Source organism: Phyllostomus discolor, chromosome 1, assembly GCF_004126475.2.
Source record: "Phyllostomus discolor isolate MPI-MPIP mPhyDis1 chromosome 1, mPhyDis1.pri.v3, whole genome shotgun sequence".
NCBI lineage: Eukaryota > Metazoa > Chordata > Mammalia > Chiroptera > Phyllostomidae > Phyllostomus > Phyllostomus discolor.
The window spans coordinates 177,991,075-178,009,812 of NC_040903.2; the positions used below are offsets into that span (position 1 = coordinate 177,991,075).

Here is an 18,738-nt window from a genome sequence, read left to right on the forward strand (position 1 = left end):
GGAAAGATTTTTTTAATATAACAGCTTTGTTGAGATGTAATTCATATACCATGAAATTCACCCTTTAAAAGTATACATACTTCCAGAGGTCTTAGTATCTTTACATACACGAAGTATGCTGCACAAAACGATCACCACAGTCAATTTTAGGACATTTTCATCACTTTAGAAAGAAACTCTATACCAATTAGCAGACATATCCCACCCCACCCCGCCCACCCCTTCCCTGCTCCCAGGCCTGTGCCAACCACTAATTTACTTTCTCTTTCTACAGATTTGCCTATTTTGGATATTTCCTATAAATGGGATCATACCATAGGTGACCTTTTGTGAAGGCTTTTTAGCAAAATGTTGCTCACTTAGCAAAATGTTTCAAGGCCCACCTGTGCTGTAGCTTGTATTAGTACTTCATTCATTGTTTATGGTTGACCAATATCCCACTATATGGATATACCGCAGTTTTTTATTCATTCATAAGTTGGTGGACACATGAGTTGACTCTATTTTTTGTCTATGATGAGTAATGCTGCTGTGAACATTTGTGTACAAGTTTTTATGTGGACATTCTTTCCGTTCTGTTAGGTACAGCCCTAGGAGTGGAACTCTTGGGTCACGTGGAAACTCTATGCTTACCTTCTTCTGTTGTAAAATATACTTAGCATGTAATTTACCACCTTAAACATTTATAAGCGCACAGTTCAGTGGTATTAAATACACTCACATTGTTGTGCAACTGTCACCACCATGCACCTCTGCATTCTTTTGTGCTGTAAAACTGACGTTCGATGTCTATTGAACAACACTCCCCGTTCTCCACTCCCCCGGCTTCAGCCGACTACACTTCTCCTTTCTGTCTTTGGGAGTTTGACCACTACAGTACCTCACATGAGTGGAACCATGCAGTATCTGCCCTTTTGTAACTGGCTTATTTCACTTAGTATAATGTCCTCAAGGCTCATTCATTTTGTAGCACATATGTCAGAATTTACTTTCTTTGTAAGGCTGGATAATACTCCATTGTATGCATACACCACATTTTGCTTACCCATCCCTTCACTGGTGAACACTGGCTTGCTACTGAATTGCCTCTTTCAGCAGGTGTGAATAGTTCTGCTGTGAACAGAGGGTACAAATAATTCTGAGACCCTGTATACCCAGAAGGGAATTGCTGGATTATTTGGTAATTCTGTTTTCAGGAACCACCATACTGCTTGGTACACAGTGGCTGTACCATTTTACATTTCCACAGACAATTCAAAAGGGTTCCAATTTCTCCACAACCTCACCAAAACTTGTTTTCCTTTTTGTTTTTAAATATATAGTGGCCATTCTGATGAGTATGAGGTGGTATCTCATTGTGGCTTTGATTTGCTTTTCCCTAATGATTAGTGGCATTAAGCATCTTTTCATGTATTTATTGGCCATTTGTATATCTTCTTTGAAGAAACGTCTATTCACATCATTTACTCATTTTTAAACTGGGTCATTTTTGTCTGTTTATTATTGAGTTACAAAAGTTCTTTAATATTCTGGATACAAGTCCCTTATCAGATATATGACTTGCAAATATTTTCTCCCATTGTATGTGTTGTTTTTTTCCACTTTATTGGTGGTGTCCTTTGAAGCATAAAAATTTTAAATTTTGATCTTATCTATTTTCCTGTTGTTCCTTATGCCTGTGGTGTCACATCTAAGAAACCTTTGGCTAATCCAAGGTCATGAGAGTTTACTCCTATATTTTCTTCTAAGAGAAATCTAATCTCTTTCATTTAGGTCTTTGGTCCATTTTGAGTTAATTATTGCATGTGGAGTGAGAAAGGAGTCCAACTTTATTCTCTTCTTTTATATGTGAGTGTCAAGGAGTTCCAGCACCATATGTTGAAGGGCTATCCTTCATTGGGCTGCCTCGGCACCTTTATTGAAAATCAGCTGACTGTAAATGCCAGGGCCGATTTCTGGATTCTACGTTCTCGTCCATTGATCTATTCGTCTCTTCTTATGCCAGTACCACATTGTCTTGATTATGTAGCTTTGTAGTAATTTTTGGCAAATGTGAGACTTTCAGCTTTGTTCTTCTTTTTCCGGATTGTTTTGTCTTTTCAGGGTCCCTCGCATTTCCAAACGAATTTAAGGATCACTTGTCAGTTTCTGCCAAAAAAAAAAGGCAGCTAAGATTTTGATAGGATTGCATTGAATCTGTTGATTAATTTGGGGAGCATTACCATTCTTAACAATATTAAGTCTTCTAACCCGTGAACATGGGTTGTCTTTGCATTTACCAAGGGCTTCTTTAATTTCTTTCTGTCAATGTTTTGTAGTTTTCAGTATACAGGTATTGCACCATTAAATTAATTTGTTAAATTTACTCCTAAGTATTTGATTGTTTTTCATGCTGTTGTAAATGAAAATGTTTCCTTAACTTAATTTTCACATTGTTCATTGCTTGTATGTAGACATAAAACTGAGTTTTTTATATTGCTCTTACATCCTGCAACCTTGCCGAACTCATTTATTACAATAGTTCTAATAGTTGTTTTTAGTGAATCCTTTAAGATTTCCTAATGCAAGATCATGTCATCTGCAAATAGTTCTGCTTTTTCCTGCCCAGTCTTGATGCCTTTTATTTTTTTTCCTTATCCCGCTGACCTAGCTAGACCCCCACTGCGATACTGAATAGAAGTGGTAAGAGCAGACCTCCTTGTCTCATTCCTAATCTAAAGGAGAAAGCTTTTCATTTCCCGCCAAGAAGTTAGCTATGGGTTTTTCATAGATGGGCTTTATTAGGTTGAACAAGCTCTATTCCTGTTTTTGTGAGTGTTTTCTTGTCAGGAAGGGGTATTGGATCTTGTGAAATGCTTTTCCTGCATTGACTGACAGGATGGTATCATTTTTGTTTTTCTCTCTTCTTGATTAATCTTGTCAGTTTGTATTTTTTAATATTTGAAAAGAGGCAAACTTGGGCTCAGCGGAGCTTCTATTGTGTGTTTTATCTCTAATGCTTGGTGTTATTTTTATTTTCTTTCCATTTTGGGTTTATTTTGTTTGCTTTCCTCCTCTAACTTCTGAGTTAAGCTCCACCTTCTCATGTAAGCAATTAGTCTGTCTCCCTCTAAGCATGGCTTTGACTGTAGCTGTGTGTGCGCTTCTCATGAATCTCTAATTTCCATTTTGATTTCCTATGTGACTTCTGATGGCTTAGAAGTGTTTATTTTTTTAAGACCCAAAGGTAAAATGGAGTTTTTATGTCATTTATTTAATGTCATTGATTGCTGTCGGAGAATGCCCTTTGTATTATTCCAGTCATCAAAGTTTGTTCAGACTAGCTTTATGTCTGAACACATGATCAACTTTTTTTTTTTTATCAACTTTCCTACATCTCCCCAGTGTACCTGAAAGTGTTGTGTCATCTCCAGTTGCCGGGGGCAGTATTCTGTATGTGTCCCAGAAGATCAAATATTTTTATATGATTGCTAATTTTGTTCAACTTTATCGACCCTAGTTGAGATGTGTTAACAATCTTCTACCATCATAGCAGGTTTGTGAATTATTCCTCGTGGATAAGTAAATTTTCCCTCTATATATTTTGAACCTGTGCTTTAGGTTTACCCAAGTTTGTAGTTGTGATATCTTCCTGGTGGAGTAAATTTCTTATTATTTCATAGGGATTCTCTGTGTTTCTGATAACGCCCGCTGTGTGGGGCCCCTGAAAGTTACACGGCCACTCCAGCCTTGTTGTTTTGCTATTTTCCTGGCTTCCTCTTTTCCTTCCTTTGACTCTCAGTCCCTCCCTGACCTTGAACTTAACTGTCTCATGTAAATGACATGAAGTTGGGTTTAGGCCGTTTGACAGTATTTTTTATTGAACTGGACAGTGTAGTCTGTTCACGTTTGTAATGGGCATCCTCACATCGCATCCATTTCGATCATCGCAGGTGCTTTCCGTTTGTCCTGTTTCCTCTGCTTAGTTACCCTTTTGTGCTTTCTTTGGACTGACTTTTACATTCTTGTTTTCTATTTTCCTTTAACATCCTGTTTTCCCCCTTCAATTCTTTTGTAATTCTATCAGGAACTATACTCCATTTATCAGTTTGGTGGCTACTCCAGCTATTTGAACATGAGTGCTGCACTAGTCTAAGCTGTGCTGACTCTAAAATTGCTCCACACGGCTCAATGGCTTAACATGGCAAAGGTTTATCTCACACTCACTTTACGTAACCAGGTGCTCAGTGGGGAATTGTGAGGGACCCAAGAAGACGGAAAATCTACTGTCTTGCAGCTGCGCCATCTGGAACACGTGGCCTCCCGGTTTGCCCCAGAAGGGAGAGAAGGTGCGATGTCTTAGCCTGGGTTCTCCGGAAGCAGACTCTGAGCAAAGATCTGTGTGCAGGGAGTTTGTCAGGGCGAGTTCTCAGGAACAACACCTGTAAGGAAGTGAAAGAAAAAGGATTGGGTAGAAGAAGTTGCGTTAGAGGCCTCAGCTGATCACACAGGGTGCTCTGGAATGGGGTTTGTCCTTCAGATTCATCCCAAATGAGGAAGGAGGCCCCGAGTTTGTATCCGTAGCAGTGGATGCGTGCTGCCCCTGGGCAGGGAGGATGTCGTGGTTAAGGCAGCGGCCTTTGGCCAAAAACAATTCCCACAGAGGGATGAGTGGCTCAGTTCTGAGGGGGGGAGAGTTCTGTCCTAAGTGCACTATGACGTCTACTACCAGCAGGCATACTGCTTTGAACTGCCCTGGCCGGAAAGTAGCATTGCCCAGAAATAGCCATATGGCCCCAAGCTAACTGTAAGACATTCTGAAAACTGCAGGAAAATGCATGGAATATTTGGTGAGCACACACTGTCTCTACCATACCTAACTTAACTCCTTGGATCTGAGGCCTGGGCCTGTCAAGAGCTCTTTATCAGTCATCTCTTCAAATAGCACAAAGAAGACCATCATAGTTTTCTTATTCTGGAAGAATATTCCATGTTTCTAACTTGCTCTTTCATATTTGCTATCTCTTAATCTCTTTGGGCTGCCTTCTGGGTACTTTTGGGGGGATCTTTCAGTTGACTAATTTTCTCTTCAGCTAGGTCTAGTCTGCTGTTTATTTATTCTTCAGTGACTTTTTCCTTCAATTATTTTCTAATCCTCACTTGAGTATATGTTTATTGATTTTAGTGAGAGAAAAAAGGAGAGAGAAACAGAGAGAGCAATATCAGTGTTTCTCTCACACTGATCTGTTGCCTCCCATACGTGCTCCAACAGGGGACCGAACCCACAATCTGCTGGTGACAGGATGACACTCCAACCAACTGAGCCACCCAGTCAGGGCGATTTCAGTTGTTTTAATTTCTGAAAGCTATATTTGGTTCTTTTCAAATGTATTCATTTCTTGTTCATATTTTTAAGCTTTCTCTTTAAACATTGATCACAGTTATGCTGTATTTCCTCATCCTTCCTTTGAGCTTGCTTTCTGTCATCTGCTGTTTTTGCTGTTTCTCCTTCACGGTGTGTTGTTTCCAGGTATGTGCATCCTTGTGTTAGAGTAGGAATTCTTCAGAGGCGATTTGCATTTGCTTTTGTGACATACCTGAGGAAGCTACAGAACTTTGACCTGTGTTTGTAATCACAGAGGTAGTGTGAATCTGGATCGGAACCCTATACGAAAATGAGCTGGTGGTTCTGAATTCTTGGGAGAGAGTTTTTTTCAGAGAGACAACTGCTCGTTGTCTCCTTCTGCCTGGTGGGATTTATTTTGCATTCACTAATCTTTGGAGTCCTTGCCTTCCTTATTGGTGAGGTCGCCTGTTAAACTCTCTGCCTTTGATGACCACAGGTTTCATCTCTTGTTTACAAAGTCTGACAGCAGATTCTCTGATGGTAAAAGCAGCTTCCCCCACAGGGTCCCTGGCTTCTTTTTGTTTGGGGGCTTTGTGACTTCCTTGCTTTTGTGCTGTCTTGCTGATGCATTTACCCAGCATACAATAAAGACTTTGTCCAGCATTTGAATTGTTTTAGTAGGTAGGGTCCTGTATGATATCTAATCGATTACCATTTGGCAAGAACCAGACATTCTTCCAGGTCCTTCTTTCATCACTCTGGGTCTGGTGATCTCTTCGTTTTGAAAACTTTGATAATACTTAGCATTCCCATAAAATGTCTGTAGCAAACTCTAGTTTCCATAGGCTGGATGCAGTGAAGTGGGCATAGCCTTTGCAGCCCAGCAGACTATGGTTGCATCTTGATTCTGCTATTAATTATGCCTTGGGATTTCTTTTCCCTTTTTGAAAAAGGAAAAGGAGTGTCTGCAGCAAACAAGGCATGAGTTAAACTCTGGGAATTGAACTGGGGCTGCAGTGGTGAGAAGAGCACCGGTGACACCGTCACGAGGTAACTGTGGCCTTGGAAACGTCATCTCATTGGGTTTTAGTTTCCTCATCTGTGAAATGAGGGTGGCAGTGCCTACCTTGCTCTCATGATGATCAAATGAAACAGGCTCTGCCCCACCATGTGCTGGGTCTGAATCCAGAGAACAAATAGAGGCCACAGACTGTAAGTCTAAATATATGGAATTATTAATGGTGCTGGCAAACAGATGAAGCTAGCAAATACTTATATGGAATAGTCTATTTCTCCCTTGAAAATATCCCCTCATAATGACAAAAAACAATATGTAAAGCTCTGCTTTTACATAACTAAAGTCAGCAAAATACCACAGATAACTAAATTCAATTATTATTGTACATCTGGATGTTGTAATAATGGGCTAGTGATGTTTGGATGAGTAATAAAATAAAAACATGCATAATTTACAAATTATTACATGTTTATTCCAGAGTTTACTTCTCTTACAAAATTATGAGTTGATTGTTGTAATGAGCCTTATCCCATAATTTGTGTTCTATTAACAGTGATACCAAATCACACCACTATTCTTGAGTCATTGAGTCTTTGTTTTTTTAAATTACTTTCATTTGGAAGAAATTTCTGCCAAGTTTTGGCTCAGTTCTGCTGAGGTAGAACTGGAATTATCAAAAAATATTCTTTAAAAAAAGATTGTATTTATTTTTAGAGAGAGGGGAAGGGAAGGAGAAAGAGAGGGAGAGAAATATCAATGTGTGGTTGCCTCTTGCACGCCCCCTACTGGGGACCTGGCCTGCAACCCAGGCATATGACCTGACTGGAAATTGAATCAGCAACCATTTGGCTCACAGGCCCATGCTCAATCCACTGAGCTACACCAGCCAGGGCTCAAAAAACATTCTTAAAGCCATATTTAGAATCAGAAATGAAGTATAAATTTTACATATCAACTTTAAATATTATAATGTGTAATTGTAACTTAGAAAAAATTTAAATATTTTAATTTCATATGAATCACTATTTTTATATAGCTGTTTTTACTCTCAAAACAGCATCTAGATCCATACGGTACTAATTTTGTTTTTTCAAGAAAAAAATTATAAAGAAAATTGAAAATAGCATTATTTTTCTAAGTGAAAAATATACCTCAATTTATAATACCCAGAAAAATAATCAGTATAGAAGTTAATTTCAGGATTATTTGCATGTGAATATTTTATTTCATAGTTTATAGAAAGTTTTATTTCTGTTTTCAAATTTTATTTTATCTGAATGTCATTTTTGTTGCATATTTCACATGTGGCTCCTTTGGTTTAGAAAAGTCCTGTATGCATTTAAAATAATAAATATGTATTTTTAATCCCTCTAAAAGTGAAGTAACCAAACCTAGGGGTTTTTTGTAGGCTTTTGCTAACAACATCTCATAAATATCTGTGGAGAGCTGAGATTCAAAATTAACATAAATTTCCACCAAAGATGCAATTTTCTCTATATTTAAGGACCTATTATTTCACTGATTCTGCTAGTCATCTTATATCTTGTCTAAATTAAATCTAAATGTTCAGTGGCATTTATCTGGCGTTCCCATTGTGTGACTAAAAATAGCTTATGGTCAAATTTGTTATGTGTTTCAACAAGATGTCACACACTGGAGAAAGTTCAGAGAATGTCCTACATAACCTTCGAGTTATTCCAAAGGAAGTCATCAATTTTCCTAGTAAGAAATTGGAAGCGTGTGCTGCCATTCCCAGCTCTAAGATTGCTTTTGGATTTTTGGTCACATTCTGACCTTGTATTAATTACAATGAACTTGGTGGCTTAAAAAAGAAGGTAAGTTTATTATGGGTTTCATTAAACTAAAGTCAAGGTGAAGGAGGTTCTTGGGGAGAATCTGTTTCCTTCCTTTTCCAGTTCCCAGAGACCACCTGCATTCCACGGCTCCCGGCCCCTTCCTCCCTTCCTCCCCTTCCTCCCCTTCCTCCGTCTGCAAAGCCAGTGGGACTGCCCTCCCACAGGCACACTGCCCTCTGCCTCTCCTCTCCCGTCTCCCTCTTCCCTTTGTGAGGACCCTTGTGATAAACTGGGTGCACCTGAAAACCCAGATGCTATTCCTATTTTAAGGTTAGCTGATTAGCAACGTTAATTCCACCTGAGACCCTGACTCTGTCTGCTGTGTAATCTAACATAATCACCGGTTCTGGTGATTAGGATGTGAACCTCTTTGGGGGCCATTTCTCTGCCTACCACAGACTTTCTAATCATCTTATACTGCTACCAGAAGCTTGCCCACGGCAGATTTTTAAATCAATGCCTATAATTGAAAATCATTTTCCTAGTTCTTAAATCAAAAACTTAGCTTTTACAACAAATGTAAAGCCAATGGAATGCTCTGTTGTTCCCACTTCCTCACGCTCATCTCCTGTAGGTCAGCTCTTTACATGGTGGGAGTCCAGTCACTCAATGGGACTTCTCTCCCAGACAGCCCCTACCTGAACTGAGTAATACTTACTTTTTAAAGATACTTTATATCTTCTTTTTTCACTTTATCCTTTAGATCCTCCATCCTGGATAGGTATAATTTGTTTCATGGCTTTTTATCCTTCTTATATGTTTGGTCTAAGGAAATTTACCACCATCTTCTATAAACACTGTGTTGCATGTACAAAAAGCATCCTTACTGGACATTGGACAGTTATTTTGTAAAGAATATCACACCAGTTGATGCAGACACCGGCCTGCAGTGTCCACGCCATTATGGATGAAATGAGACATTCACATGAACTAACGAGTCTGGTGGAGGAAAAGGGACAGCATGGCTTTTCTCTCAAGGGGAGCAAAAGCCTTGGCCCTTGCCATGACCTGCCTTTATTGGGCTTCTCAGCACATTATATGATGGTCCTCATTAACTATGCACAGGCTTGCTTTAGGTGATTGCCTTTTACAGAAAACAAAGGAGCCAATGATGCTAATCACATCACAGAAGAGGGATATTTGCAAATGAAAAGGCAAAAGTGGTTGAACCGGTTACACTCATCCTTGGAAGGTTTAGCATGGGTTTTAGAAAGTTACTTTGCAGTAAATGTCCTCAATTCAGGGTGAGAGAGTTTTTTAGCAAGAGCAAGACTCAAAGCAGCCTGGGCACATTGCAAGCCTGATTCCCCATGGGAGAATCTATCCGTGGGCGTGGGTCCTGTGCCTCTCCAAGTGGGAGCTGGGCCCACGCCACACAGAATGGCCTCCTAGAACCAGTGTTCTAAGTTAGCATTTACCTAGAATGGCTTTCTCCCAACAATGGTCATCTATTCAACACACAGGGGCTGGCACAAACAATGCCCCTTTTTTATTACAAAATCTTAAGCATGTAATTCTATAACATAACAATATCACACTCAAGTACACCATATGACATTTTAGGTGAAATATCCAAATTAAAACTATAAATCATTACACACATATTATTACCCTACCAACCACACACAAGCAGGTGTTACTTCTGCTGGACCCTGTATTTACAGTTCAAGCCATTGCATGAGTTGTGTATACGTGATGTTTAATTGAGAACCTAAGTGTTCTATCCGGCCAAGACCGAGCATGGTCCTGCATGACACAGTGCCTAGTGTCCAACCCCATGCCAGGCACACTGCAAGCACTCGCTAAGTGGCAGGTTAAAACTGTTGGTGGCAGTTCGTGCCCTGCCTTCTCCCCTCCCCATTCTCTCTGAGCCTTCTGCCCACAATGCTCCACTAGACTCCTCGCTGGTCTGTATCCCCTGCCCTGGCTTTTCATGCCCATGTTTTAGAGTTCATCTCATCCCTCTTACCTAAAGGGAACCTCCTCTATTGCAATGAGCTGGATTCCAGGCAGGGAGGTGGCAGCAAGATGCTGAGGCGGGAGCCTGGGCCGTGAAGCTAGAGGCAGCTGCAGCACCAGCATGCCCAGGGAGCTTGTAGAAATGCAGGCTGTCACCGCAGCCCCACCCAATTGCAATAAGACCCCGAGGTGAACTGCAGGCACCTGCGGAAGAAAGTTTAGATACACTGGCTAAGGGACTTTGTCACCCAGCCTTACCACTTTTGTGTTAGCCTGCTCCGATTGCCATAAGAAAGCACCACAGACTGGCTGGCTTAAACAACAGAAATTTGTCTCACATTCTGGAGGCTGGAAGTCCGAGGCCAAGGTGCCAACATGGTTGATTTTCCTGAAGGCACCTTCTTGGCTTGCAGATGGTCACCTTCTTACTGCTTCTTTGTGTGGTCACCCCTCTGTTCAAGCACACCCTTGTTTCCCTGTGTGTCCAAGTTCCCCCTTCCTATAAGTTCCCCTTTCCTATAAGGGACACTGATCAGATTGGAGTAGGACCCCCCCCACCACATTGGCCTTGTTTTAACTTAATCACAACTTTAAAGACCCTATCTCCAAATACGGTTACATTCCGAAGTCCTGGGTATGAGGGCTTCAGCATATGAACTTTGTGGGGGACACAGTTCAGCCCATAACACTGTGTTAATGAAGAAGAAACAGAGGCTCAGAGAAGCATGTGCCAATCCAAAATCACCCCGGAGGCCAAGAGGTGAGAACGTCGCTGCATCTCTGACTGCACCCCTGTGAGCAGCAGCAACGGAAGTGTGAGAGGCTGGGCGGATGGGGTCTGGTGTTTGCATTGAAGTTTGAGCTGTGCTCCCACCATTTGTGGGATCTTGGATACTGGCCTTAACCTCTTCAGACCCTGGTTCCCTTTTCCGTGAAATGGGGACAATAGAAAGCTCTCCCTCACAGGCTCCTGGGGCTGCCGTGGGGTTTGGACAGGAAGTGCAGGCGTCCACACTGCCGGCACCGCAGCCTCCCGACCCCGCTCTCCTCTCCCCTTCACCTGCTATCAAAATCCACTTATTTGCCACCATCCCAAATACCCAATTATTTTCCCCAGGTTATTTGCAATTTAATAGCTAGAAAAACCAAGGGTTTAAAACTGTCACAGTGGAATGTCAGGCATCAGCTGGCAGGTGCACAGGGTCCTTTGTGGAAGGCAAGCCCGTGGCAGGCACTAAAAGGAAAACCTGCTGATGTGCCCTTCCACCCCGGTGCCTGGGGGTTCTCACTTCTAAATAATAGGCTGTGCACAATTTGATTTCATTTCACTGTAAATTGCCCAGCCTGCAACCAGGGATGCAAGGCAGAGTCCTACAAATCAATTCTGCTGTGCCAATAAGCCGGCGCCTGCTAACCTGGGGGTGCTTAGAAATGAGGCCCAGCCACAGAGCATTAAGGCAATGATTGCAATTTGCCTTTTGGGGTCAAACTGGGTGTGAATACAAAATTGTTTTCAAGTGTTTCGTTTGTTTAGATTTATGTAGCATATGCTCTGCTGAGATCTCCTCTATGCAAAGTGCTTTGCTGAGGCTGGAGTGGGCAGACGGGGAGAATGAGTCCCCTTCCCGGGGCTCAGAGGGGTCAGCACTGGAGCGCGCCTGGCCATGTGGCCCTAATGGATCATGGGGGGCGGGGGGGTCAGAATGTCACTGCTCTGGGACAGAGGGAAGACTCCGTCTTTCGCCCACCCTTTCCCCACCTGTACTTCTGGGGGAGGGGGCTGCTCTAACTCCTGCCCCCAGGGCAGGTTCACGTCGGCTTCCCACCCAACAGGATCCTGTGTCCGGGGTCAGGACAGCAGCCCAGAGGGCTTTGGTGGTGAGCTGCCCTCTCCAGGTCTGGGCCAGATTCTTAACCATGGTCACGGTGTCCCGTTTGTGCATCTCCTGGCCCCTCTGTTCTCCTCTGACTTTTAACTATGTCGGCATCCTCTCTTGCCTCCTGAAATCCAGGACCCAAAGAGAAAAGGACAGTGATCACACCTGAGTCACCCTGGACAAAATGTAGGTGGGCTCCCTCTCTGGCTCATGTCCATCCGGGGCCCACCTGCGGCCCGCTGTGTCTGGCTGTCCTACAGCCCCACCTTGCTTCCTCCCTCTGTGCCTCCACCCCGTACCCCAGGTCTCCATCGGGCCCTTGTCACGGGGTCTCCTGCCACACAGGGTCTGCTAAACGCATTCCTGGGAAGAAGCGAATAGGAACAATTGCTCCTCTCCAGAGTCTTTGCATTTTAACAAGTGACCAGTGCTTTAGTTAAAAAAAAACAAAACTTCTTTTTTAAAGGAAGAAATAAAGAAGCATAAGAGGTAGAATTAAATATTCTACCTATAGTTTCTACAGGAGGGCCTTCTGAGTGCACGCCAGCCCACACCATCCTCCTCAAGTGGGTCGAAGGCCGAAGACTGCCGGCCCACTTGCCTCCTGGCCGGCAGCCCGGGCCGGGTGGGCAGCTGCAGGCCAGGACTCCTGCTGCCCGTGAGAGGAGCCTGTCCGCTGTAAGCCAGGATGTCAGCAGAACTGAACATTTATCTGAAACTGGAACAAATCGCTTTAATTAGCTAAGACCCAAATCAAATTCAAATAGTATTCCTTCACTGAACCATGAACCAGCTTCATTGTCCTCCCGCCCCAGAGGGCCAGTTTAACCCAGAATTGAACTAAGAAGGGGCCTACTGACCATCCCGCTGGCTAATGCCTCCCATTTCATAGCTGAGGACACTGAGGCCCTGAGGGGCATGACCCAGCTCAAGGTCACACAGCACCTTGGTGGCCCACATTTGACTCTTTACTTAATAACCCCCTACTTTCTCCTCTATTTCAAGTGACCCTTGACGCAGAACCTCAAGAGTTAGTAGACTGTGCTCTCTGCTGTGTGTCTTTGAATCGGGGTCCTCTCTCAGGCTAAGACGTTGGTGACTCAGGTGACAGATGGGTGGTGGCTCGGTTGGAGTTCTCCCAGCCGGCCCTTCCTCCCACAGCCCTAGAAAGTCAAAGGGAAAGATTTAAAACTTGTTGTGACCTGATTTGTATTATGATTACTGATATTTTCATTATTATTTGTGGTGATTATCTACTCATTTTAAACTTACTTTCTGGAGGTTCTAACAACACTCGTCTAGATCAGTGTTTCCTAACTGAGGGAGATTCCCAGCAGGGGGAGACTTACCTCCAGAGCACATCAGCAACACCTGGAGACATTTTTTTGGTTGTCACAACTTGGGAGGCGGCGCAGTGTACGCTACTGAGATCTTTTTTTAAAAGCTTTTATTATTGATTTTAGAGACGGGGGGAAGAGAGGGTGGGGCAGAAACATCGGTGGGAGAGAGAAACATCAATCGGTTGCCTCTCGTTCACTCCCTGAACAGACCCCAGGCCTGCAGCCCAGGCTGGTGCCCTGACCAGCACCGGCACCGGACGGGAGAACTTGAGTTTCATGAGGTGATGCTCCAGCTAAGTCCCACCGGTCAGGGCCTGGCATCTTTCAGGGGGAGGCGTGGACGTCCCAAACAATGCCTAGCACAGCCCCCGCAACAAAGAGTTATCTGGCCAAAAAGGTCAATAGTGCTGAGACTGAGAAACTCTGATCCCAGTCAACACAAAGGGGGGAAGTGTCCTACCAACCCTGCTACCTCAGCCAGCACAACTCCCCACTCTTCTGTGGCCTCCCGAGCTCTGCCCCACCACACGCACTGAGATTTCGCCAGTTCTTATCATCGTGGCTAGAATAGTTCACATTCTACTTCTTTTCACTTAATACTGCATCCTGAGCTCTTGTCCCTCTTGCCTCATTGTCTTCACAATGACGACGTCTGATGGATGTAACGCAGTTCTTCAGGCGGGTTGACAGCCCATATTTTACCTGTCAGTCCAAGTCTCTCGTGGGGACTTGGTTACTGAGAGACTTGCCAGTGGGCTGTGTTGGGTGGGGGTGGCTTGGGTGGGCCTGCAGTGGCCAGCCTTCTCTTCTACCTCAGCCCAGGCTGATGCCATCATAGTCTTCATCATCAAAAGGCCTTTATGAAGCGCCTTGGTGAATATATTCAAGAGGGATCTTCTGCAGAGGTCTTCCCACCAGCCCCTGACATCCGGGGCATGTGGCTCTGACAGGCAGCACATATGTCAGCCAGCCACAAGGGCATCGCGGGACCAGGCTGCGGGCCCCAGGCAGAGGGCGCCAAACCAGACCCTTAAGCAACATTCATGACAAGAGTGAGTGTGTCTGAGAGTGGAAGACAGGCTGGATTCCTGAAGGGAGCCAGGGCCTTCGATTCTCTCCTCCAGCTGGCTGTAGGCTTCTTGAAGGTCACGGGGTTTTAGGAGCCATGGTCGGGTGGGCACTCTGACAGGGGTCAAGTGTTCCAGGCCCAAGTGTCCAAGTGCACGGCCTGGGAGAAAACCAGATGCTCCCAGAGATGTCCCTCCTGAGACCTGCCTGCCACCCTCTCGTCTTACCACGGTGCCCCTTTTTCGCCCCCTGCAGGTGTTCCACGAGCAGGGCATCCTCTTTGGCTACCGACACCCACAGAGTTCCGCCACCGCCTGCATCCTCAGCCTCTTCCAAATGACCAATGAGACCCTCAACATCTGGACTCACTTGCTGCCCTTCTGGTACCTTCCAGCCCCCTTGACCAGCCGTCTCATTCGGGAGCCCTGGGAACCAGGACCTCTTTAAAACACAGCGGGGGTGGGGAGGGCTGAGATGTTGTGCTGAGATTTGGGGGACTCCCGTAGTGTGTGGGTGTGGAGCCGAGGTGAGTGTTAGGCCACGGATTGTGGTAGGATTCGTGGGGCTCCTGGTGGCTCCGCAGTCTTCCCTGCCCCCCTGTGCCCAGGCCTGATTTGATCTCATCCCCTTCAGTCTTGAAGGCTTTCTGGGTCTTCAGGAAGCATCGGGCACTGAGCTGTGGGTGCCCCGTAATCGTTCTGGAAACACAGCAGCTATGGGCAGTCGGCAGGCAGCCCTTTAATGGGGCGGCTGAAATCTAAGCCCGGGACACACAGGGATGCACCAACAGGAGCTGCAGGGAAGGCGAAGGAGGGAAGGACCTTGCTGAGAAAGGGGCAGGGTCCCAAGGGCAGCTCCACACACCTCGTGCTCATACATAATGAGGGGAGAGCAGAGACAGGTCAGAGGCTGAATCATCACACATCAGAGCTGGAAGGACCTCAGAGGTCATGCTGGCCACCCTCCCACTCGGACTGCCATTGGCTGACACAGATAGGCCCAGAGAAGCGGGTGGCTTGCGTACCTTACACCACGAGGGCACAGGCTGGTCTCTGGTCTGGACTCCCCTCCAGATCATGCTGAGCAGCCAGCAGAGTCTGAGGGGCCCAGAGCCTGCGCAGATGGAGGGGGCCTGTGGAAGGCAGCGTGCTCCTGAAAAGGCGAGGACCGACCTGGAGCAGCAACACGGGGGGAGGTGCCAGAAACCCTGCGGTGGACCAGGGTGGACTAGAAAGAAGCCTACGGCCTGCTAACTGCTCAGGGGGGCAGCGAGGCCCTGCCCAAGGAGGCTGTGTGTCAATTGAAATATAAGTAAACCTACATAAACTTGAGTAAAAAGTCTAAATGCTAACAAATGACAGCTTGCAGAAAAGGGAGTGGAGCCCCTGTCTCCCCTGTCCCCTCTTCTCCTTGGAGCCACCAGGTGACCTGCTTCTCATGCGCCCCCCAGAGCTGCTCTAGAGCCAGGGACACCTGTGGCGCATCTGTACGCCCAGAGCCTCGTTCCTCCCTCCGCCGCTCCCCCCCCCCCACCCCCCGAGGCTTCCCGGGAGCTGGGACCGCAGCCTCTCAGGCTTTGGAACAGCTGCACAGAGTCCATTTTACGGATGGACCACGGGTGATTCGGGCTGTTTTAAAGTTCATGCTGCTAGCAGGGGTGTCCAACCCGTGGCCCACGGGCCGCATACAGCCCAGGATGGCTGTAACTGTGGCCCAACACAAAATTTTAAATTTACAGAAAACATTATGAGATTATTTTTGTGATTATGTGTCACAATGTATTTAATGTGGGGCCCAAGACAACTCTTCTCCTTCCAGTGTGGCCTAGAGACGCCACAAGTTTGGACACCCCTGTGTGCTGGCCTGACCACCCCCGTTTGTGGGGCCCGAGCCCTGTGGGCAGATCCTGGGGGACGACTCCTCGCTGCTGGCAGCGGAGCACCCCACACTGCCAGGCCCCACCGGACAGCACAGAGTAGCAGGAGGGCTGGGAAGGGCCGGGAGTCAGACACCCTGAGGAAGGGAGACCAGGGAATAATGTCAAGATGATCAAAGCATATGCTTTGAGAAATAGCAAATAGCTCATGCTCTATTTCTGCTGGGACAGGGAGAACAAGATCACAAGCACAGCCAGAGGATTTAACGATCCTCCTTGGGTTCCCGTGCGAAAAGCTTTGTAGTCTCCTTCGCTGGGAGAGTTCGAGGGAAGGGGGCGGCTCTTTAGCAGTCTGTGGAAGCGGGCAGCTCCGGAGGCAGGACCCCTGCATGGGTCACAGGTTAGGCAGACCTGACGCGGAAGGGCACAGTATCGCTGCGCAGAGATGGAGCCCAGAGACCCAGGCTCGGCTGAGACTCAGCACGGGCCTCGGCCACTCAGAAAAGTGATCTCGAAGTTAGTGGAGGAACAGTGTGGAAGAGAAGGGAGGAGAACATCCTGTTAGCCTCTAGACTCGCAGGGCCCCACCAGGGGGGTTGCTTCTGACTGAGGAACCTTCCTGCAAGGGGGGACATAGACAAGCCCCAGGGATGGTGACCAGGGCAGACGTGGGCCCTGTGAGGACGGTTGAATGCACTGGGGTGGTTCAGTGTGAAGTCCAAAGAGGTGGAGAGGGGTTATGAAGACTGCCTTAGGATATCTGATGGGCCTGTTTTCTACGGTCCCGTCTGGGAGTCTGGGAGCACTGGGGCTGACCAAATGGAGAGGGATTCCAGGGAGGCAGGCGGCGGCTAGGTGAAGAACTTTCTCACACTTAGAGCTGCCTTGGTAGGTGGTGAGCTCCCCATTCCTGGAAGCATGCAGTTTGAGGCTGGAGAATCACTTGGCAAGACACTGTAAGAGGGATCTGTTATCAGGAGCAGGGAGAGAGGACTGGACTAAATAAAGGTCCTCTTTTTGCCCCTCCTACTTATTTCCAACCAGAAAAGGACCATACTCACCGTCCCTTGCTCATGGCATTTTACCGAAGTGAGAACACATAGGGATTGGCCATCCCTGGGGAGCAGAAGGCAGAAGACAGTCAGGTGGGGAGGGTAAGGGGAGCCCCAGCCGCAGGGGCTGAGCGGCCATACTGTGTTCCAGGTTCTTCGTGTGGAGGCTTGTGACCGCACTGTATGTGATAGACGTCCAGAACGACAGCTACTCCTGGCCTCTGCTTGTGTACATGAGCACGAGCTGCGTGTACCCCCTCGTGTCCAGCTGTGCACACACCTTCAGCTCCATGTCCAAGAATGCCCGACACATCTGCTACTTCCTGGACTACGGTGCTGTCAACCTCTTCAGCCTGGGTATGTGAGGTCTTGCTCTCAACTTTCCCCTGCCAGGACTGAGCTGCCCCCCCCCTTCTCCTGGGAGCTGGGGTCACCGTCAGGCTTCGATGGGCGTGCAGAGGAGTTGTGGGAATGCAGTGCCCACCGAGTTTCCTAATGAGTGTGTTATAAGCAACTTGTCCAAAGGTGTGCTGGCAGTACTTAGAAACTGGTCCTCTGGGGACAGAGGCCCTGACCCGCAGTGTTTGCTGGCTTGTGGTGTAAACACTCCCGCACGTCCACCACCATGACAGCAGCGAACACGGACGGGGTGGGGAGAGAGACACAGCAGCACACCACGACCTAGTGATTCCTCTATACTAACACAGTGACGGACTAATTGGAGAGTTATTGCTTTCATTAATATGATTTATTTAATTGTATGTTTATGTCATTTCATTGTTAACAATGGCTGTGTCTAACATGGGCTCACAAGTTCTCTGAAACTAGCCATCTGCTCTCACAGGCTGGCGTGAGCCGACCACACACATCAGTGCTGGCCTCTCTTGTGTGTGGCAGAGAAGTGGGGCGCTCACAAACCCCATTTGCCCAGAGGCTTGCAGGAGTTAGTGATTTTCTCAAAGCGCCACGGGAACAGAGCGGGGAACCCAAAGCTAGTGTCCTACCATCTTATGTTTTCCTCTAACTATGGTTTGCCCCTCCTGCTGTCTCCTCTCCCTCACCGGGGGCACCCGTCTGTCCCCTCACCTCCCAGGTCTGGCCTCTTCTCCCTCCTGACCCTGCCCTAGGCATGAAAGCAAAGGCATCGTCTTCTCTTCCCCAAGAGGGGGTCCCCTGAGGAGCCCACCTCTATCCCATTTCCTTTTCTCTTTCTTCACAAGTTACACATACAGATATACACACATACACACATATACATGCATACAGAAACATACCACATGTACACATATGCACACATACAGTACACATATATACATGCACACACACACACAGAGCCTTTACTGCCTCCCCTCCCACTCCTCAATGC

General features: G+C 46.4%; 1 protein-coding gene across 3 annotated transcripts in view; it reads left to right on the forward strand.

Annotated features, from left to right (window-relative positions):
- Positions 1 to 18,738, forward strand: part of PAQR5 (progestin and adipoQ receptor family member 5) — a 70,016-nt gene that overhangs the window by 31,840 nt on the left and 19,438 nt on the right. For 2 of the 3 annotated variants that reach the window (XM_036009695.1, XM_028507040.2), the window contains exons 3-4: positions 14,700 to 14,827; positions 17,524 to 17,729. In XM_036009695.1, coding sequence (XP_035865588.1) covers positions 14,700 to 14,827; positions 17,524 to 17,729 — 334 coding nt within the window. Of the gene's footprint in view, positions 1 to 14,404; positions 14,429 to 14,699; positions 14,828 to 17,523; positions 17,730 to 18,738 lie in introns of those variants that run through there. The other variant, XM_036009698.1, reaches the window with a different exon arrangement.